Below are 23020 nucleotides of genomic sequence, written 5' to 3'. Positions count from 1 at the left end.
ACGTTTGGTCGGTATTTGTTCTTTGCTTTGATCTATACCTATGGAAAAATGCTAGATTTTTTATGCCAGATCAAAGCTTGAAAAATAGACGGCATTTGAACTCCCGAATTTGGAATGTTATGGTCAATGGTGAAAAAATGTCGGTTTTTTTTTTGGGTTAATTTTATTTACTTTCCTTGTTCAGGTGAGATTATTGGCTGACGAATGGGTTTGAACACCATATTTATCTGAGCTTTCCATACCAGAAGACTTGCAACTTTGGTGTTAATGTCTTACTGAGCATCATTAGAATTGAATATTTCATTATGGGAGAACATCCAGCGATGGGTTCAATTTGAGTTATTGAGCTACATGGGCACAAGCACTCACATTCACAATGAGAGCATGTGATGTAGGTTCCACTGTCCAGCCTAAAAGGCTAAGCCACTCATGAAATAAGCTAATAGAGCAGTTAAAGTTGGAACATCAAGCACCTATGATTGTCCGCCGAAGTAGAGTGCTGGATAAATTGTGCAGTTTTGTAGTAGTGAACAATGGGATAGTTGTATATTAACAATGGGTAGCTGAAACTCTCAGGAGATTGATCAAAGCGACACCACCAAACATGGGTGAGCCATGTTTGTGCTAGCAGGAGCCTATGTTGAGAGGCTCGAGACAATCGAGTCCTGAGTCAACGTAAGTATAAGTGGATACTTTCATTTGGTATATCAGGCAAATATCTAAGATGATCAAGAAGGCTAAATACCAGAAAGAGTCTCCAAAACAATTTAATTGAGATCAAGAGTAGACACTAATTGGATACACAAAACCTTACATAGACTCGACAAAGCCGCTCCATGGATCCTATCTCATACAGAAGTTTCCTTAATATAATAACAGGTCACATTTGAATATAATTTAAACCATCCCTCCCTCTTCTATCATGGTTTTATAAGTTACATGGAAATCTCAATTCCAGACGTTCATGTTGCACGCATGCATGAACAATGTGAACACCTCACAAGTGATTTTCTTGTACATGCCTTTTGAGGTCTTTTTCAACTTAACCTAGACGGGCCCATCATGTTTCCCTCTCCCAAAACATCGTGATTAACATCATCAAACTAATATTTTTTATAAGCTACATCGCCTCCAACTAATATTTTTCTGGGCTGCCTGCCGCCTTTCTCTTCCGACTACTGGGCTTGGAAGACTGAAGTCCCTGATTAACATCATCAAAGTACACCTCCCCCTCCTCCACATTCTCTGCATCTGGTCCCCTTGATGACATCCCTTCTATTCCCGAATAATTCCCATCTCTAATATCTTCATGATCCTTCACTCGAGTCAGATTCTCAGGTTCTTGCCTGTTTAAGGACTTGGGCCAACTTAGCCTCCTCTCCCTCTTCATCTTTCCATCTTCAGCCGCCACCAAAACACCGTCTTCAAGTTCCCTCTCAATGAGATCATCATCGTCCATTAACTCCATCTTGCGCACCACATCACCACGAGACTTCCTTCGTTTCTCTAACGCAGCCTTCACCTTATCTTTATCAATCTTTTTCATAGCATCATGGGGTGACTGGCCAAGAGGACCTTCCCTGTACAAATTTTGACCACTTGTGCTACCAGACTTGTACGGTGCATCTTCGTTCTTCCATTCCCCCGCTGTTTCACTTCTCCCATTATCCCTTTCTAGATCTCCTTCAACAAGTCGCTCCGACCCAAACCTTGACTTGTTTTTAGATCTTCCAGTGTTCTCCTGATCTGGATGCCGACCATCTTTGATTTCGTCATCCACTTTATGGTCTGAAATGGCACTGATTTCTGTGCTCACATAGTCACCATTATTTTGGATACTTCTATGGTGTCCACCTGGATTATCAGAATATGATTGGTGAGATCCTGGTCGATTGGATGAAGTTATTGAGGCTCCTGGCTTCATGGTAGATGTCCCACCAGCTTGTACAAAACTATTTGCTGAAGCTGATTCATCATTGGCAGCATGAGTTTTCGTCAGGGCCCGATGACTAGCTCCACCACCAGTGCTTCCTTCAAGTTCACTCCCTTGGGAAGGCAGTGCTCGATTTTGCTCGTACAATTCCAACATTTGATTGCTAACCTCTGCAGTGAATACACAATAGCCTAGCAATTTAACATCAATGGAAGAAGATTTCAATTATGTAAAAAAAGTGTTTGTTCAGGACAAGTTTTTGTTTCTTGTTCATCCAAAAGTATTACATAGAATGGATGGTTGCATCATCTGAGTAGGGAAAAGGATATATCATGATTAAAACTGTTTCAAATGATCTGTCCCAACCATCACACCACAAGTACGCTGTGCTGTTAGCAGACAGCCCCTTGGGTATATAATACCCAATTGTAATGTACTGTGGAGCAATTGATGAGATACGAACTCCATTTTTATTTATTTTATTTATTTATTTTGGATAAGTAAGACACAAACCCTCCAATTGGCGTGGGGTGACATCAAATTCTTGCCACCAGACTTTCTCGCCATCCGAAGGTAGCTTCACTTTGAGGAACTTGGCAGCAAGGAAGATCGCACCAGCTGCAATGTGGTGGGGCTTAAACTGTAAACAGAGAGATGTCCGTAGCCTGCATGACAATTTCCACTGTGAAGAATAGAAAACAAGGGAGCCACGCCAGTAATGCGGGACGTGTGTGTTGGTGGGGGTGAGGAGTTCTACCATACCCATCATTAACAAAATTCCACGCCACTTGGGCAAGGGCATTCTGGGCAACTTTGAATTTCTTTATTGCTTCAACAAGGGGTTTATATGGGTGGTTCACATTGAAATCAAAACCAAGGGTAGCAAGTACGACCCTCTCCCCAATCAAAATCAGCTCTTTTTGTTGTTCATACACTTCCTGCATATTGGATGTATAAGAATGAGTAAACTAAAAGGCTTGATATTTGTAAATCAGAATAAAAGGAGATTTTGGGCACAATGATATCTAAGGTACCAGGTAGAGGTACGGCTTAAAATGGGTGTGATTCAGGCTGGATCTGATTATATCCATATTCGGATCCAAATTTCTTTATCTGGAAATGAATCCGTATCTGGATCTGACTCAGATCCTATTAGATAAACCATATCCAAATCATTTTGATTTCCCTTAATCCGGGTCCGACGTGATCGAATTGCTCGATTTGGGTTGGATCGGGATGGATTATTCCAGATAGTTCATCAGTTTTTCTTCTGTACTTGTTAATTGCTATACTATTCACCACTATAATCATTTTATTTTATAAAAATTTATGTAATATTAAAGTAGTAGAAAATGATATTTTGAAAAACCTAAAAGTATAATTTTCAAAGCAATATATAATTTGGATTTAGGGGGATATATGGATGGATCTGTATCTGACCCGTATCTGGTTTGTATCTGCTCGGATCATAGGACATCAAACCATATTTGACCCATTAATATTCGGATCTACTCCAAGGACCCAAACCCGCTAGGTTCGGATTTTGGATAAAATCTGACCCATTTTATGCCCTAGGCAGAGGTCCTTTCAATGGCATAGCCACATTTTAGGGGTAAGTGGTCAGAGAAGGGGAGGGGGGGGATTGGGCCTCTCGACCCAAAGACATGAGCCAAAGGTTGATCTTTAAGGTGCCAGAAAGAAAATACAAATAATGACAGAAAGAAATCCATAATTTTGTGATCAGGATCACCAAATCAGGTTGAGTTAGTCTTGGAGAACTATTAGGAGGGGACTAAACAAATAGTGGGTCCAATCCTCCTTCATGCGTATAACCATGTTGAAGGCAGAGACCACCTTTATGGTCTCTACTTGGTAGGGGTTACCTTCGATTTTTCTCTTGGGTGGTACTATTGGCATTCAATATGGAGAAATTGAGAAAGTAAGCTCTCCTCGAATGAAACAGTTGGAATTATAGATAGTTCTTTCCTCAATCCAGGGATAGAACTTAAAAAATGTCTTTTATACCCATTCTGATTTTTTGACAATTTATTTGATTTCATGGACCCCCCCCCCCTCTCTCTCTCTCTCTCTCTCTCTCTCCTCTTCCCAAAAAAAAACGGAAAAAAAAAATCTTAAAATTTTAGTATAATTTTGATAAGGGTAGAAACAACCTCGAGTAGACACGTGCCAGAATGGGGAGAGGTAGATAAATAAACAGGTAGAAAGCACCACGAATGGTACCTTCTGCTTGATTCTTTGGGCTGCTGCAGGATCCTTTTTATGAATGATCTCATAGGAAATAAGAATAACATCCTTTAGCGGCCGAGGAGTTTCTTCAACCTTCCCCGCGAGGAACATGCACACTGTTGCAATGGTCTGCAAAGCATTCCAAATAAATAGTGCAGTTCATCAAATAACTAGGCAAAAGGATATCTATGTCTAATCTGCACTCAAACTTCTATTCTTTTTAAGTATGGCTATCAACTGCGCTGTGCAAGCAAATCATGTACAATCAAACTTTAAAACAAAGTCTAAGCCACAGATTCAAAACAATTCAGTGGCGAAAAATAGATTTACGTAACACCAACTAAGAAAGATAAGGAAACCTGATTAATTGACTTCTACGGCTTATGTTTAACTTTGTTTAGCTCCAGAACATTATATACTATTATGTTTCACTCATGTAACCATCTCATTTAGTTTCCTCCCCGAAATGTTGAATAGATGTACAAAAAAATATAGAGAATCCCCTCCCCCCCTTTGTGTCAGCACATTAATTCCGCTGCTATGTTGGATAGTCAGAAAAATGTCCTCCCATACAGGAAAGTTAATGATCTGATTGTTAGGGAAATCATGCTGGTCACCATACGATGGAAAAACTTGGTCTTATATCTCCTTCATCAACCAGCTCATAATAGATTTATGTTTCTAATACAACACTTTCTGGAATTTCTCCTTCAAGTAAAACCTAGATGCTATCTTCTCCATAAAAGAGCATCCGTCTTCTTCCTTTTTATCCAGTAGATCAATCTCCCGGAGAATAACCCTTTTATTCACCTTCTACCAAATATCTTGATTTTTCATGTTGGTAGATTTTCTTTTAGAGCCTTCAACATGCCTTTAAATCTATATCCAAATCTACTTGATACCGAGAATAAGCCCCACCATTTCAAACCTTACCCCTCCCCACCCCGCCTAGAGCCCTTATTTATGGGCTACAAATGTGGAAAATGGTCAAAACCCTCTCTCATCCAATAACCCATAAAATGCGATGCATTGCCATGTGAGTCGTGATAATCTCTTGGCTTTCAAACCTACAACCCCTTTTCCCTCACTTAGATTGTGCTTTGAAGTTCATGTGTCATACACGTAGACAGAAGAATTTTGCACCTTATGATGGATTGTCTCAGACCTCAAGCAAGGCTTTATGAACCCTGACCCAAACCCAACCCAAGCTATACAAATGTTAAGCCAAGCCTGGCCAAAAATCAGGTTGAGTCCATCAAGCCCAGGTTGATCCCGCCCAAGTTGACTGAATGATGATTTCCTCTCTATCTATTAGTAGACCGATTGAAATCATGAATCTGAAACCCCTAGCTGTTGCAACTTACAATACAAGAGCATGCTCAAATATTCTGAACTAATTAGGTTATTGAGCCTGTTCTAAAGATTTGTTCTCCATGTGGAAGTGGAATACAAATTACATTTGCTTGACTAATATAATATGAATCTGGATAAAGTGAGAATATTTTGATCGTGGAAACCACACAAGATCTAGTCCTCTCCATGGCAGGTACCTCAAAAACCGAAAACAGTCATAAGCTCCGCAACCAATTTTAACGTTCAGAATATTTAATCAAACATTAGTCAATTTGTATTAACTTACTGATTATTCAAGTTAGAACTAGAACTAAATAAACACTAAGTTATTGTATATAACAAGTAAAAGTTTGATATGAATGAATTTGGGAAGAAAATAGCATTCATCTAGAAAAATAAAATAATCACTTACCCTTCTATCGTTCTTTGCATGAGATTGGCGAAGGAAAAGGCGATGACAAAATATTATTGCTGTAGCTATGGTTACCTGCGGTCTGCATTAAAAACTATTTCAAGTCACACTCACAGCAAAGTAATAATCAGAAAATTCTCATGCTTTAGGTACTAGAATAAAAATAAAAAAAGAATGTTCCCTTAAAATGCAATAAATGAAACAAGAAAAAAAAAGGATTTTGTTAACAGGTGCCCTAAGCGCACACATTAAGATGCATTAAATAAACCTCCAAAACTTATTTTTCTACCAAAATTACCCTCAAAAGTTTTTTCTACCAAAAATGCCCTCGGATGCTTATTTCCAAGGTGTATTTAATGCATCTTAACATGTACCCTAAGGACACACGTTAACAAAACCAACAAAAAAAATTATTTACATCTTTAAAGCTAAAGGGACCAATAATAGACCTATACGGGGATTCTAAATTTTCAAAAGCTAATGTATCCTTCAAAACTTAAACAAGCTCAATAATAATGTTAAAAAAAAATAAAAAATCAACACGGTATAAAAAATGACGAATATTAGAATTGAAGCCTGAAAGCTACGGGTTTCACTACTGACAAAGTAAATAGCAGTGAAGGAAAACCTCCATATGGGACTTGAGATTCTCTGTCAAGTCTTTCCATAAGTGGCTCAACCCTTATGCAGATCGATCCTTTTTGGGGTCCATTATTTGGTCCAATTCAATTCCTTCTAAAATCTCCTTCCTTGTTTGGTTGGCTTCCCTTGGAAAGATTCTTACGATGGACAATTTGATTGCTCGAGATTGGATCACACCCAATGTTTGTCCCCTCTACTTGAAGGATGGGGAGTCTGTCGACCATATTTTAATTCATTGCCCATTTTCTCATAATATTTGGTCAATTTTCCTTAGTCTTTTTCGTATTCATTGGGTCTTTCCTCATAAGTTCTCGTTGCTTGAAGGGTGGGCGAGTAATGCTTTCTCTTCCAGAGAGAGACTTCTTTGGGCTCTGCTTCCCTTGGCTATTGCTTGGGGGGTGTGGAACGAAAGAAATAACAGGGTGTTCAACACTAAGATGAGATGCTCTCATAATAGCTTTGTGGAGATCTTGGGCCTGTTGTATTTTTGGTCGAAACATAATTTAGAATTCACGGAGACTACTTTTGACGACTTTGTTTTTAGATGGAACTCTTTATGTCACCATTGATGCTTTTGTTGCTTTTATAGAGGCTCCCTCGGCCTCCTTGTACTTTGTTTTCCCTCTTTTCTTCAATATATTATACTTATCAAAAAATAAAAAATAAAACATTTTAACCTAAAAATGAATCAATATGTTGTTAAAGGTTATTCATCAAACACAGTGTAGAGTATTTTGAGGGCCACAGTTGATATTAATAGGATGCACACACGTACCGACCAACATGTAAAGACAAACTTGAAACCATAAATCCTATTTTTTAGCCAAGGTATCTGGGCCTCTTATAACACCTGACTAATCCTCGGGGCACACACACTAGGCAGTTTTTGGGAAAACCATAAATCTTCAATTGTCATGCACAAAACTTGATGTTCAGTTCCCACTATTACATTTTGATAGACCTAACCAATACACAAAAAGAAACTAGGCGATAACGGTGTAAATCACATCTGTCTCTCTCAAGGTCATTACATACCACCACCACTCCACAGCCAACATCACTAACATTCTACTTTGTGGAGCTTTCACTAGTATTCTTTTTTTGTGCCCCCAGTAGCCCTTTCCCCCTGAGCCGCATGCATAGTCACCAAGACAGGGTTTGGGAATAAGTAGGCAAAGGAAAAAAGTCAAGGGATAAAAAAAAGGAAAAAGTTGGGGAAAAATCGAAATAGTGTTAGGATAATATAATCTTTTTTTACTAAGTGGTGTTATCATTTATATCATCAAATCATATTTTAAACTATAAGAATAAATCATTAAAGAACATAAAAATTGGGCTCTGTTCTGATTTCTGAGTTTTGAGTTCAATTTTAGTTTTAGAGAAGGTTATGTTTATTAAAACATTACCCTTTAATGCTGTATTAAATTGTTAAAATATCTTTTTGGGTTTGAAAAATTCTATTAAAAAAAATCATGTAATGTTAAATTAACTATGAAAAAACCCTCCAAGAATTGGACGATTAAGTAGTGATGTTCGCTATTAATGTTAAATTAACTATGAAAAAACCCTCCGTGAAGTTCGTTTAAAACGTGATTTTTTTGAAAACTTCGTGATTTAATCGACTGCCTATAAAACTGCGATTTAAACACTTTTTGAAAAAGTCGGCGACATTGGTTACTATGGCTGTGTGAGCCTACTCTGAGGTGGCTCACTCTGGAGCGCTTTTTTGGGGCTCCCAAATATCCCTTTCCCCATATCATCCCTTCCGAGATTCGAAGTCATAACATGGTGCTGGCTCTAATACCATTTGAACTTTTTTGATAGGCATGCAAACCTATTGAATAAGAAGTGGAAAAAAAAAAGTCGGTGGTCAAGATGGTCACCTAACAAAACTCGCAATGAAACAAAGGACAAAAAGCAAAGAAAACAATCCCTCAAACACCACATCTATCCCATTTAAAGATAAAGTCTTCAAAGAAGGCTCCTTTGAACTCCTTAAACAGCCTATTCCAAGAGAATAATAAACTCATAATAGAAAAAGAGCGCTTCATAAACTTTTTGCTCCTCCCTTTTAAAGATTTTGCTGTTCCTTTCCAATCAAAAGCTCCAACGCACAGAAAACGGGGTTGACACCAAATGATTTTTTCCTTGAAGTTGGTATGTCTCTGATCATCCAAGATTGGAAAATGCCTAAAAGAGTAGGCGATAATGGCCCTCATCTCTTTGGGTCGTAACAGATTTCCTAATACTAAATTAGGAAAGGAAAGCAAGAAACTGACTATTACCAATAAAAAAAAAATGAATATTAATAATAAGACGCTTCAAAACGTTTGAAAGTCATCCTTCAGCATTCGTTAAACTCTAAACCTAATGTAACTACCACAATAACCTAAGATTTGGCTTTTGGTATGGTGGAGTCATAGTTGACTTCTTGGTTGAAATTAATTAGTGAACTAACAAAAATTGAAGTTCAATCAGATAAGTTCCCACAATGTCCAAGGCAGAAGTGGGACTTGTCAATGCATAGTATGTCAATTTTGAAATGACAAAACAAATTAATGCAAGTACTCATGTGATAGAAAAGGAAAAGGTACAAGAGATTGCAACAGCTAGAATACCATGGTAGAAAACTCACACTTTGAGCCTCATTCCTAAATCCTGTAGAAAAGTACAGTATGACTTGCGTAAATATGTCTCTTTCTTCAAGTCGATGCCATCTCTCCTAGAGGGGGAATTTTCTTCAATTTCCTTTCTAGACAGATACCAACAGCTACCTTCGTCTTGATCATCCTGGGAAAAGCCGTATGCCCCACTTTCAGCCATTCCGTGATGTGAAGGATCCGCAAGCAACAACCCAGACATGGTATCTCTTTTCCAAGAGTACAATATAATAAAAGAATATGTCTAGTAGTGCTAGAATAGGTCTTCACAGCTGGGTGTTGGCCGGTATATAAATTAAAAAATAGGGAGCTTCCTGTAACATGGACTAACAGAAAATTCAGTAATAACACAAGATCATATGGGTTTCATGTTACAAAACAAACTCGCATAAAATCTCATGGTTTGCATAGGAAAGATCTAGTAAATGCATATCTACTTGTTACTAAATTAGTACATTTGAAAGTTTAAAAAAAAATTGTGGTATTTCTCCCACAGGTCACAATATACAGTACGGATAACAAAAACACACATTTAACATCTGAAAATTTTCTCTCACAGTCATTTCGTTCCAGCCTTTCACTTTCTTTTCTTACTTTTGAAGGAAAAGGTCTAAGTCCAGAATAATCATGAAATTCGTGGACTCCTATCACTTAGAAGTGCCCAAGACAACCTTTTCATGTTTTCCCAAGCTACAAATCTATCAGAAACTCAGTTCCTTTAACTTGAAACCTCCCACAGGTCCCTCTAATATCTTGAACATCTCTCTCGTTCCAGGACTTGGCTTTATAGAGACTCTGCTCAGTGTTCAGAAGTACCGCAAAATTTAGAGCACATAACAGTACTCAGCTAAGTACTCCAAAAACTTGATATAGTGCTTAATCAACAAAAATCACTTAACCTAAAACCCTTGATCTTTATTTCAAAATCTTGAAATTGGCAACAAGGTACGCTGTATAATCTAAAAAACCATATATGCAACATTCGAGGTTTAGCGACATTTGGCATTGTTACCGAGGGAGTTTGCAATCCAATTTCCTTCCTAATTCAAAACCCCAAGAAACCCATTTACCTTTCTCCTTTTTCAGCAATACCCATGTTTTAAATCAAAGCAACCGTTCATTTATTCCCCTCCGATTTTAAAATCCATAAACCCCATTATCTTTTCTATTTCAAAAACTCATGCAAAGAGGGCTACTGGGGATGTTGTCATTTGTTGCAAAAGGAATGCATCGCGATTCTGGTTCTGCAACGTAAATTCGAAACCCCCCCACCAAAAAAAACAAAAAACAAATCTTATCCAGTTTACTAAAGTTGTTCTTTTTATATGAAAGTGTTTAATATGAGAACACCATTCATTGCCTTAAACAAAGTTGTGGTACCCCCTAAAGGATAAAATCTACTTTCTGAAGCATTCACTACATTACAAATATCGAAATAATTATGGCTAAAACTTGAACCAGACAATCGACACTCATAAATAATTGAATTCAGTTAAAAAGAATTAAATATACCCAAATTTTATAATTTATTATTCTCCACTCAGTCCCAAAAGATGGCCATGGATCACAAGATCCTACAATCTATAAACCTAGACATCTTCATCATTCAAAGAAACAAAAGACTTAATACATCATTAACACAGAAAAGTAGCTTTCTTTGGCACTTTTTTTCGGGTAATTTTAGCTTCCTGTTAACTGCTGATGATTGTATCAGTAAATTAGGGCTAATGAAGAAATGAAACAAGAATCTGGATATATGAAATAAAAACTAAATAAATAAATTACTGACCTAAAAGTAGGGAATCGATCACCACGTAAGTTAATTTATTTCCGAATCAAACCCTCAACATCGAACGAAAAAAATCGAACTTGAATAAATCAATCCAACTCCCGATTCTAACCCTTTCTTAAACAAGCTTGAACAATCGATCGATCTCAGACAACAAATTCACCGACAATCAATTCGATTGTAAAGTTAGCGACTATGGTGCCCTAATTAAAGGCAGTGATGGAACCTGCAAGTCTCTTCGTCGCTCACAATTTCTCGAGCAGATGATAATAAGAAACCCTAGATTGGAATTTTAGAATATGGGAAGGGATGTATTATTGATCGTGAAGTATTTGTGAACTCTGAAGGGTAATTTTGATACACACCTCCTCTGGGTTTTGGTGTATATTTCAGATACCCCTGAATTATCAAACTCGTAACATAACCCCTTGACCATAGTCTTACATAGAGACTAAAATGACCAAAATACCCTTTTATGGGTAAGCTGGTCTTGGACTAGGGTTGGGAATGATCTAAAATATACCCAATTTCCGAACCGATCCAATTTGAAAAAACATGAAAAATCGGATTTTCAGATCGGATTCGAATTGGAATCTTAGATCAAAAAAAAAAATCGGATTCGGATCTAACCCAATTCACTCCAAAACAAAAAAAATCAGATCTGAACATTTTTTTTATTCTTAATTTCATATAAATACATATAGATAAAATGTTTTAGTCTTTTTTTATTTCCCTCTATATTTGTAGTTAGAAAGTAGATTTTATATGATTTTATATTTTTTTAATTGTTTGAACATTAATCATTGGAAAATAAGGCATGTGTAAAAAAATCATATCAGTATTGGAGTGGTATTGATATGGTACCAAACCGATCTATTGCCAATCTTAGCTTAAACCCACAACTTCAAAGTTGTTTTGCAATGTGTCAAAGCAACGGAACTATGTCCCTAAGTCCTATGACCAAAATACCCTCATTTGGGGAAAACCTTGACGTTTTAGGTACGTTGAATTTATACCCAAAAGATGGAAATAAAAATCATTAGGGACTACCATATCAATCAACAAGAAGAAAACTAATCAAGAATTGTTGGGGAAAAATAGTAAAAAAGAACTTTCCTTACTATTTTAAAAAAGTTGTGTGTAAAGTTATTACTGAAACTAAGAGAAAGTTATTGTTCTTGTTGTTGTTATTACTGCTGAATCAACTTATTGGATTGAGTATACTATTTGGTAACTTGCTATCTAATTATGTTGTTAAGATGTTGAACTGTTTGGTAACATATTGTTTTGAATTTACTAAATGAATTTAAAATAAAATTTCTACAAAAATTAATTAGATTATTTAAATAATAAGATTTTAACAATAAGCATACATATGATTTAATTTCATTAAAATTCAATTTCATCTCATTTTTCTTTGGTAACATACTTAATCTTTCTTAAATAAAAAATAAATAATTAACTAAAAAATTGTATCATCATTTATGTATAACATTATAAATCTATTGAGTAATCTCATCTTACCAGTATTCATAATAAGAATCAAATCATCATCAACCTCACTTCGTACTGTATTAAATGCGTTTCATCTACCAAGTTCAATATTTTCATCCTCATATTACATAAATCAATTATCAGTAATCGATTGTTGCTGGATGAAATTATGTAATGTCATTGACATATATACAATACATATCTGAGTTACAGAGGAGTATGAAGTCATCTATTTTAAAATTGAGAATCGTTTATTTAATGTATCGAAACAATGCTCTATAATGTTTCTACACAAGGAGTGATGATAATTGAACCACTCTTCTTTCGTTTTAACCCATTTCCTCTATGAAAATCATGTATTTGATACCATGTATTACAATATGGTGTAAGATATCATCATATATTTTGATAATCCACATTAATCATGTAATATTTTCCTATTACAATTAAAATATTATTTCAAGAAATATTTGTAACACCCCAACCCCACAATTGTACAATATTGTTCATTTTGAGTTGAAGTCCACACAATTTTTAAATGCATTGTATTATTTAGGATATGGTTTGTCCTTCTAGACTAGGATCTGATCATTATCCTGATCGATGTGAGAATAAGTTTCTCACTCATCCATGTAATTCTACCCCCGCAACATGACAACTTCACTTCAATCACGCGGTCTCTACAGTCTTTACGACATCCAACCAGTGGCGCAATGGCAAGGCTGTGACAACCTCCCCACCAAACACGAAGAGTTGTTCTTGGTTCTGATACCATTTGTAATGTCCCAAGTCCACAATAGTTCAATATTATCGCTTTGAACCGAAGCCCGCATACCTTTAAAATGTGTTTTATTATGCAAGATCTAATTTGTCGACAATGATATTTATGAAAATTGACCCGACATTTCTCATTTGCATGAAAGGAACTTGCCTGATTCATTAATTCACGGGAAGATAATTACCATATTTTCAACTTGTATGTGTACTCATCATGGCTATCATGTTGATAACATGTAGCACGTTCCAACTGCACATTGAGTCATTAAGTTGTTTTTAGTATAGTGATCATTGTAGTTTTAAAAAAAAATAATCAGTATGTTTCTTACTTTAATCATTGTTAAATTTGTTTTTGCAGTGCCGAAGTATTATCAAAATTCGTACTAATTTTTTTTTTTTATGACTTTGTAGGCTGTAGTGTGCAATTTGGCCGAACCTATCCAAGACCGATGGTCTCAACTTTGTGTCAAGCTTAAACATGGTGAACAGGTCAAATTTGAGCTTGGGTTAGGACTAAGGCCCCAGGCGACCAATATTCAATCTCACATGCATCTCGAGGAACATGACAAACATGCAATCTCAACCCTTAGAATCCGAAACCCAATAATTAGGATAAAACACATGACTTGAGGATACATCATGTATCCCAAAGATGTATCTCGACCATTGGATTTCATATTTTAATGGTTGGATTGCATGTTTGTTTATGAGTTTTCGGAATATTCTAATGTGATTGAACAAAAATGATTTGATTTTTTGCTACCCATGGGCCCTGTCGTGTGGTATGGTTTGGTGGGTTTATAAGCTGGGCACTCTGGCCCGTAAACCTACGTAGTCTGGGCCTTTGACCCAAGCCCAACATCCTCTAGACATTTGAAAGCTAACTGGTTATTAGCCATTAGATAGTATGTGCTCACAACATACCCTACTAATCCTTATTAAATTTAATATAACTCATTTAAAAATAATTAATGATAACTAATTTAAATAAAAAAATTTGCCTAATAAGTGGCTTATGACCTAAGAGAATATGACTAAGTCAATAGTCGTCGACATTAGTATAATTTCAATGCTACTTATTTAGCACAAAATCAATAATATTAGTGTAACGATTTTCTAACGCCCTCCTCTGACACACGCCCTCACAAAACCCTAGATAAATTGCCTCAGGATACGAATAATCATAAATCTTTTCTAGTGAATCCCGAGGCAAATGGTTTACGGTTCTAAGACGGGATGTGTGTCGTAGGGGGGGTCATATTATCACGACTCATAATCTTACGTTTTCTTATTTTAATTTCGATTTTTATATATATATTAAAAATATTATTTTGGTTTAATATTTTGAACAACTAGGCCTTTTATAGCCATAAGTGGCCCACTAAGTAATCAAATTTGAGTTTTTTCAATGGGTGGTATGCCACATGGATGTGGGGGAGTGGAAGTGATCAAAATTTCTAACCTTTTGATCTGGAACTAATAATTTTATCCAGCTATAAAGCATATATGATTAGAATGGGCCCACTTGCATCAAGTGAGTAGGGCCAATTGGGGTTGATGAACCTTAGGTGGAACATGTCTTTCCTCTTAAAACAATCATGATTTTCAAACTCAAAAACTTGACTCGCGAGTTGTATTGCTTCAAACGAGTCAATTAAATATATGATTTGTATAATAAAGAGGGATTGGGATTCAATCTTACTACGAATCTCAATGAAAACTTTAACTTTTCTTTTGCGATTATAAGATTGTCATAATTTTATTGTCTTTTCTCTTCTACCTCCATTTTCTGAGAATACTCTCAGAATTTATAGGTTACAAATAGTTAATAACTTCATCAACTTTCTGATATATCTTGATGCATCTTCAAGTTGACTCGATTGACATGACTAGTTGACTTGATGGTTTTTTATTATCTAACTTGACAAATTGGTTTCATTTGAGTTATGGGACTCAGTCAACTCATTTCAATTGAGTCGACTTGAGTTGGTCAAGTTGACATGATGAGCATTATAACTATCAAGACAATTGCATTAATTGGAGTATTAATGCATTATAACTACCAACATTACATTATTTATTGTATAATAGACTTATATTTTGGTAGTAGTCGTGATTTTTTGACTTGAAAATTATTACTCGGTGGATATGGCAAGGGCACAGAACCATAGATCTTTTTCTTTAAGATACACGAGGGAAAAGATTTATGGTTCTGTGCACTTGCCACGTTAACTGAGTGAAAATTTTTGAGTCGAGTGTCCACCTAGTGTTTGATGTGACAGACACGTGGCTTCAAAGGGGTAGTTAATTAGATTAGGTGGGCAAAGACTTATGGTCTCAATCTCAACAACTACAATGTTTTCTCTTGATGTGGCATGGGTTAGAATCATAGATTTTCTCTCAAGATACACAATTATACATCCCGATAAATATGAATAATTGTGTATCCCAAGAAAAGAATTTATGATTGTGTTACATGCCACATTAGGAGGCATTAGACAAAAGGGTGTGAGAAAATCATTATTCTTTAAAATATTTAGATGTTGGTCACTAATACCTCTCGATTGACTTGATCAAGTCACCAACCCTTGTATGTTTGACCTAATCTTGCCTAACATCCCAAAATTCACTCTAACATGTAATTTCTAGCTATTGGATTTGGGTTATTATTATTATTGATTTCAAGAAGAAAAAAATCGTAGGAAAAATAATTTGTATCGAAGCTCTCGATAAAAAATATTTAGATCGAATGGTTAGAAATAACCCATCATATTAGAATTTTTTTTATGCATTTTTTACCATTGGTGGGTCAAGATTCATTAGATTACTTCACGAAAAATTTATGCATTTAAGATGACGATCGGGGAAGATATTATAAATGACAAGGATTTTATCGGGAATATCTTGGTACAACTAAGTTGAGATGATGATGTTCAGAGAATCTAACTTAGCAAACAAAGGTCGAAAAGTCGTAGTATGCCAGTAACAAACTTCAACACCTCCGACCAACGTAAACCTAGGCATTGGGGAAGACGATCCATAGAAGTTTATATTGATCAATCAAAAATATTTATATCTTTCCCATCTCAGCTCTTTGTTGGACAATAAATGTCTAACGTTGTTGTATACTAGAAAAAAGTACAATAAACAAAACGCTTCAATTTTAATTAAATTTACAACTAATACCTCTAATACATCCTTTATTAATATGATATATTCAATATACCTCCATATATTAAAACTCTGTTTACCTACCTTGACAATATTATGTTAAATGACGAAATTGCCCATCTTTTTTTTTTTAAAAATTTTCACTATTTGTTTCAAACAGATTATTGAAAATAAATAGGACAAAAATCATTTAAAGGGTAGTTTCATTCATAATTAGAATTCGTCAAAGTCAAAGGTCAATGAAGGAAACTTCAATGTTTTAGAAAAAATGAGGTAATTCTAATATGCCATATTAGTGAGGGAAAGCCAAAGAACAACCCAAAAACAACTTGGAAGAAAAAAAAAATCATTTTTTATTTCTTATTTTTTCTCTCTCACAGATTTTAACACCTAATATCGTTTCTAGATAATGGAGTAATGGGTCTTGTTTGACGTAGGTTTACAACCTATAATCCATGGGTTTGGAATGTTGCGAGGTGTTGTTAGGTTCCCCTCAGAACTTGAGAGAAAAAAAAATACAGATTTTTTTTCTCATGTTTGGACCAGACAAGTAAGAGTCTTTCTTCTTCAATCTGAGCTGATATGGGTTTTCTTGTTGAAAGGTTGCATGGTTTGGGTTGTTCAGATTTCTCATACTTTTTATCTGTCTTGGTCTAATTTCTTATAAGGTTTGATTGGTTGATGTTGCAGAATAAAAAAAAAGATTGGTTTTTGATGTTTTTTATGGGGTTTTCTTATTGATCCCAGTTTCTGAATTTCTGGGTATTTGTATTTTTCTTGGTTGTTTTAGGGTTTTTTTTAGTTTAGCCATTGTTTGTAGTTCTTGAATTCTGGGCATTGTTTGTTGAGTACTGATTCATGGGTTATCTCTATTATTCGTTTTTAAGATTGGGAATTGAAACAAAAGGGGAAGACATGTTTCAGGAAGTTTGACGAATTGCGGTAGAGTTTTGGGATTTTGAAAAATGGATTTATGGGTAGTTGCAGCTGCTGCTGGTGCTGGATATTTAGCTAAGTATTGGCAGCATTTGTTGAAAGAGGGGGAAAGTTTAGAGTCATTTTTGGGTGATTCCGTTAGTGGGGAGTCCAATTCCCGGCCATTTTTGGAGCATCTAAGCAACAAGACTTCTCCTTTTCGCAAGTTGGGTCGGAGAGTATTAGGTGAAGATGTTTCTTCATGTAAAGAAGAGGTTTTGTCAGAGGTTTCGACTAGTGCGTTTGATGATGAAACGTCGGTGAATTATGGGATTTGCGAGGAATACAATGTACTTTCTTTATCAAGTTGGCCATTGGGGTCCTCTTCAAAGAGAGATAATCAGGAAATTGTGGATAGAAACAAGGGAAATAATGATGATGGATTAGCTGAACTTTCAAGAGGAGAAATGGGTTCTTGTTATGGTTCCGTAAAAAGGACAAATTCTCTTAGAAGTAGACGGACTCATGGGTATTCTGTTAAGCCTTTAAGTTCTCTAGAAAGTTGCCTCATAGCTCAGATGTATAAGGAACAACATGGTGAGATGGATGAATATGTGTTTAGTTCACTTCCATCGCCGTCTACACCAACTTTGAGGTCAATGCTTGCGACTGATGGGAGCCGAATAACTGGCAGAGCGAGTAGTGAATTATACAGATTACAGTTTGAAAATGGGGGAACCAAGTTGAGTAAGGAAGATGCTTTTTACTCTGTTGAAAAGGGGACGGTGTTGGGTGTTCCACCACTTCCAGAGATTGGCCCCATGGAGTTTCCAAAGAAACCAAAACAAAAGAGAGGAATGGGGCGGCTTGGAAGATTGAGCAGATCTAATACAAAGGTCTCTGGTATACTGTTCCCTTCACAAGGTAGTACTTCGGTATGCTATTAACATATTTTTTATGAACTTTCTTTTGCATTTAATTTAAATTATATATTTTTTGGGATTTACTTGTGATGGCGTTGACACAGTTAGCTATGCTTCAAATGCCTTGTTTTTAGTTATTTACCTTCTTGTAATTCATTTATTTCATTTCTGTTTTCAATAAAACTGGTTTTTGTCTGAAAAAAAGAGAGAAAAGATTTTCTACCATATCTATAGAATCTTAAGGGACAAATTTGATACTGACCAAAATAAATATAGACCTTTGTTATTCACGACCAAAAAAAAAAAAAAAGAGCTTATAGAACTTGGTTTGTCTTTATAACCCTTCTTTGCTTTGACTGAAAACTTTGTCAATCTAACAGAACCTCATCCATAATTTTGGGTAAAGTATATTTTACTCCGTGAAACAAGAAAACTCTCATCTTTTTTATTCTAATGTGTGCTACACAACAGTCCTTATTTGGGGGTGAGGAGTCTTGATTTTGATTGGCACCCATTTAAGAATCATGGCCCATCAATGGAATGGTCCAGATTGATGAGTTGGCAGACCATGCGTTAGCTGTTAGTGGCATATTTTATTGAGGATAAGGGGTGTCAGGCTTATCGTACCATTTTTTAAGAAATTCCACCTCAAGCAAGGTGCAAGTTTCATAAAAACTCTCATGCTCAAGCTGTTAGTGCCAAGGTTAAATTTTCTTGATTGCTTCGTGGCCCGACTCTACAAGATATATATGTGGTGAACATATATATTTTTCCCTTATTTATCTTAAAATACTACTACTTTTCATTTTCTACAACTCTCACAAAAGTGATTAAATCATCTTCCTTAAATTTGTACTAGCAAATCTAACATACATGGTTTAAGTAGTGTCAACTAAATGTATCTTCAAGTGACTGCATTTTTGTAGAGGTGGAGAAACCAAATTTTTTTGGAGTGCCTATTACTTAGAAACTTGAGCTTTATGTGAGAAGGACAAAGATTCCTTAGAATGAAATTAATAGGCTTTCAATTAAGTTATCAACCTATTACCAACCATTATTGTTGACGTCATTATGCTCACTAATATGTTCCTTGTATACTTGTTTGTTGATCAATCGAGGGAAATCATGTATCACTGAATTTAGTATTTAGTAAATATAAAAGATGATACTTGAACAAGTAATAACTGCCTTCAAATGATAGAAATAGAATTTGTGCTTAGCATTCTATAAACAAACCTTATAATATAGGGGATTTTTGTGGTAAATCATATAACAAAAGAGCTTCTAACTTATTTTCTTCTTTCTATATGTTTTTTTCCAATATAGACATAAGGGTGAAGGCAGGGTTTTGATTCCAGGTCTATTGTGTTACACTCACAGACTTTACCAACATACCAAGTTGCATCAACTTATTTCTTATCTCCATAGTTGATTCGTTATTCAATTTATGATTTTTTTTTATAAATTTTTTCTGAAAATTTGAGGCTTACACCTTGCCTTGCGTGTTAAAAGTGTCTTATACATGTCTTGCTCTTATTTAAACATTGGTTAGAAGTTCCCTTGTGCAATGTAAAACATTTGTTTTAATATTATATTGGCATGAAGTAATATTTTATATGAAAATTCCTTCCATATTTTCAAACTTCGCTTACCATAATGTGCATGTTGATGATTTGCGTTTCTTCGTTCATCTGTCTGAGCGTACCATCCATGGTCTTATACCAACTTCATTTACCGTGATATTATTTTCTCTTTTCTTTTACATTTTGGTTATTTTCCGACTTTTAACACTTGTTCACTCTCATCAGGTTCACCCGATGGAATGTTTCTTTTCTGTCTTGGGGTCACTCTTGGTGTAATATCTACTGCCGTAGCAAGCAAAAAAGAAGTTAACAAATTACATGAGCTGTTGAAGCAGACTGAGAACTTGGTACAAGATCTACAAGAGGAGCTTGAGATGAAAGATTCTCTGACGGTGAAGGAGCTAGCTAATGAGGGTTACGAATCCCAAGAAACTACTCATTCCTTTCGTAATTGGGCTCCGACCTCATATTTTTCTGCACAAAAACTGGATGAATCCTCTCAATCTGATGTGAAAAGACCCGAAGATCTTCAGAAGTCAGATGAGAACTCAGATTCTATGAGTAAAATTGAAGCAGAGCTCGAAGCTGAATTAGAGAGGTTGGAACTGAACATGAATGCATCCAGTTTGGAGGGAAAATTATCTGGTCTTGTCGAGGTAAGCTTGCATTTTTATTTTAGATATATTAAGATGGCTGCTATTGGCACCCCGAATTTTACTTATTACTCCCCAATTAAAAATAAAGAAAATAAGTAAATGGTTGAGAATAAGTAAAAGTTGGGGTGCTAATAGAAGCTCTCGGTTTTTTTTTTTTGCTAGATTTCTATTTTTGGGTTTAAGGTTTTATACGAGTCTAAATTATAATTGTAAACAACTACTGCAATTGTTTGAACAAGTTTGATAATGTTGAGATAATAATTTGTGCCAAACCTATGTAATGTTAGAATGCCGTGTTTTAAGCTTTAATTGGGGTGTGATAAATAATTTAAAAAATTGGGGTGTAATAAGTAAAAGTTGGGGTGCCAATGGCAGCTCTCTATATTAATCTTCATGATAGCTTGATGGCTTTGTTTGATGTTTGATGGGTTTGGTTATCTCATGAAGTATTACACAGATTGAACCAATTCATCTTCATAATACACAGATGGATTTTGTTTAACAATGGTGGGGTTTGGTTATTTCAAGACAAAATTCAATTATACAGAAAGCTCCAACAATGATTCTATTTGGCCATTATCCTTTCCCTTTCCAAGCATCTTAGGACTCTTAATTCTTGAAGATTTTCTACAATCATACGTGTGTAGTGTATACAACAATTGACCAAGTTAATTGTTGAAAAGAAACTCTAAAATAGCATCTCATAGCAAGATTTAAAATCTCGTCTCGAGGCAATGCTTCCATAACAATCATTCTATTTCTTTCCTTTATTCACCTTTTGCGGGCATAGCTACCAAGCTTTGAAGTCCTAGTTATGTGACCTTCTTCTTATATTGTCAGTTACAAACATATAAACAACCCTCTCTCTATTTTTCTTCTGTTTATAGAAGAGGGGTTTTTTGTGCAACATAGTTCTCTCTTTCTGTCTTTTATGTTTTAGATAGGGGTTATTTCTCTGAAACTAAGAAAAAATTGATTTAGTTTCTTATTCTCCCTCACTTTTTATCTGTTTAATTGTTTTGTTTTGTTTGTGCTTTTTGGAGAGGGATCATGCTTTTCAACGAGGACACAGTTCCCTCTCTATCTCTTTTTTCTTATAAGGAGAGGGGCTATATTTATGGAACACAAACAGTCATCTCTTTCTACTATCCGAAGGAAAAACTGATGATTGGGTTCGTTTATGTACAACAACTTTGCTTAGAGAATTCAACAAAAATTCGTAGTAATTTGATGATTTATGCACTTTCGTACTTTTTCCCTAGTATGACATAATTATCTATTCGTAAAAAAAACTTATTTTTACTATTTATATTGATTTGTAAATCACTAACTTATTTTTTATGAGTTATTTATAATAAATTCTAGAGTTAGTTTAGTATTTACTATTTATAGTGGGCAAGTTTTATTAGTTAGAATTCAATAGATGATAGATTAGTAATTATGATTATGGGTTCACTTGTTTTAAAAATTGGTTTGTCTAAGAACATTGATCTATAAATAGATGTAGTCTTTGTTATTTATGGTTGGATATTTGGTTGCAGCTTGATCCAGACTTTGTGGGAGACATTGTCAAGGGTGAACTTAGAGCTGACATGGTGAACGGGGGAGTTGATAGCCAAGATGACTCAGACAAAAACACGAGTGGCACCTCCACCACTCAAACTCAAAATGCAAACTATGCTGTGTCACCTCGAGAACTCAGCTTGCGATTACATGAAGTCATTCGTTCAAGACTAGAAGAGCGGGTCATGGAGCTTGAGACCGCTCTCCAAAATAGCCAAAGTAGGGTGCACTTGATGGAACCCAAGCGAATGGACTTCTCAAACAGCAAAATAGGATCCTCGTCCCAAGGTAGTCCAACCATGATTGAAGAAGGAAACACCATGGACCGACTTTTGTTTCCGAATCTTTCTGAGGATTCTCATGATGCATTTGGTGAGGCTTATGAAGTATTTATGAAGGTAACTGGGACAAGTGAAGACGAACCTACCTTCATGGCACATAAGAGTAATCAAATCAACAAAGAAGAATTGCACCCATTGGAGCATATTTTCTTTTGTGGCCGAAATGAAGGTGAGGAAAATGGGTCCTTGACACATTTGAAAATGGTTGAAGAGAGGGACTCGGGAAGTTTGGTTTGTGATAAGGTCAGGAAATGGAAGGAGAGTGTCTCAATGAGTTGGGGATTGGACAAAGTTGGTGATTGTGAAGATGATACCGATGAAGGCGATGAGATGGGGAAATTATTGATTAAGCAGATTGTGGAGAAAACCAGGCAAGGTTCTCCTGCAGTTTTAAATGCACAAAAAGTGCTCTTTTCAATAGATGAAAAACTTCAATTGGAATGATTTATTTTTATTTTTTTGACTTATAGAAAGAAAATAAATTTTCTTGAATCATCTTGTGAATTTCTTTCACCTCTATTATTGGTTTTTAAACGATAACAACGAATTCTTAATCATCTT

The 23020-nt window shown here is 35.5% G+C and overlaps 2 protein-coding genes across 6 annotated transcripts; one reads left to right on the top strand and one right to left on the bottom strand.

Annotated features, from left to right (window-relative positions):
• Positions 1-742: 742 nt before the first annotated feature.
• Positions 743-11358, bottom strand: LOC147394669 (cyclin-T1-3-like). 4 transcript variants are annotated; one of them, XM_086454030.1, is made up of 7 exons: positions 11037-11358; positions 9223-9573; positions 5946-6027; positions 4175-4309; positions 2696-2871; positions 2447-2598; positions 743-2103 (listed from the first exon to the last, which is right to left on the bottom strand). In XM_086454030.1, the coding sequence occupies exons 2-7, from the start codon at positions 9447-9449 to the stop codon at positions 1136-1138; spliced, it is 1740 nt and encodes a 579-aa protein (XP_086310156.1). In that variant the 5' UTR covers positions 9450-9573; positions 11037-11358; the 3' UTR covers positions 743-1135. The 4 variants fall into 4 exon arrangements, with proteins under 4 accessions (XP_086310156.1, XP_086310155.1, XP_086310157.1 ...); XM_086454029.1 differs by having other exon boundaries at positions 9223-9561; XM_086454031.1 differs by lacking the exon at positions 4175-4309 and having other exon boundaries at positions 9223-9561.
• A 5493-nt stretch (positions 11359-16851) lies between these two features.
• LOC147394668 (uncharacterized) lies at positions 16852-22951 on the top strand. Of its 2 annotated transcripts, XM_086453893.1 has the most exons (4): positions 16852-17028; positions 17366-18317; positions 20125-20555; positions 22097-22951. In XM_086453893.1, the coding sequence occupies exons 2-4, from the start codon at positions 17444-17446 to the stop codon at positions 22901-22903; spliced, it is 2112 nt and encodes a 703-aa protein (XP_086310019.1). In that variant the 5' UTR covers positions 16852-17028; positions 17366-17443; the 3' UTR covers positions 22904-22951. The 2 variants fall into 2 exon arrangements, with proteins under 2 accessions (XP_086310019.1, XP_086310018.1); XM_086453892.1 differs by having other exon boundaries at positions 16852-18317.
• The last annotated feature ends 69 nt before the right edge of the window (positions 22952-23020 follow it).

This window comes from Akebia trifoliata, chromosome 9, assembly GCF_017979445.1.
Source record: "Akebia trifoliata isolate Shusen 1 chromosome 9, ASM1797944v1, whole genome shotgun sequence".
NCBI classification, from domain to species: Eukaryota; Viridiplantae; Streptophyta; class Magnoliopsida; order Ranunculales; family Lardizabalaceae; genus Akebia; species Akebia trifoliata.
This window is presented reverse-complemented; position numbering and strand designations above follow the sequence as displayed.

Excerpts from the sequence above, each read along its gene's own strand:
- LOC147394668 (XM_086453893.1), top strand. The coding sequence starts at position 17,444 with ATGGATTTATGGGTAGTTGCAGCTGCTGCTGGTGCTGGATATTTAGCT. Across the intron at positions 18,318-20,124 it reads TATACTGTTCCCTTCACAAG|GTTCACCCGATGGAATGTTT; the intron begins GTAGTACTTCGG and ends CACTCTCATCAG. Across the intron at positions 20,556-22,096 it reads AATTATCTGGTCTTGTCGAG|CTTGATCCAGACTTTGTGGG; the intron begins GTAAGCTTGCAT and ends ATTTGGTTGCAG.
- LOC147394669 (XM_086454030.1), bottom strand. The coding sequence starts at position 9,449 with ATGTCTGGGTTGTTGCTTGCGGATCCTTCACATCACGGAATGGCTGAA. Across the intron at positions 4,310-5,945 it reads ATGCAAAGAACGATAGAAGG|ACCATTGCAACAGTGTGCAT; the intron begins GTAAGTGATTAT and ends AATGCTTTGCAG. Across the intron at positions 2,104-2,446 it reads CACCCCACGCCAATTGGAGG|AGGTTAGCAATCAAATGTTG; the intron begins GTTTGTGTCTTA and ends TATTCACTGCAG.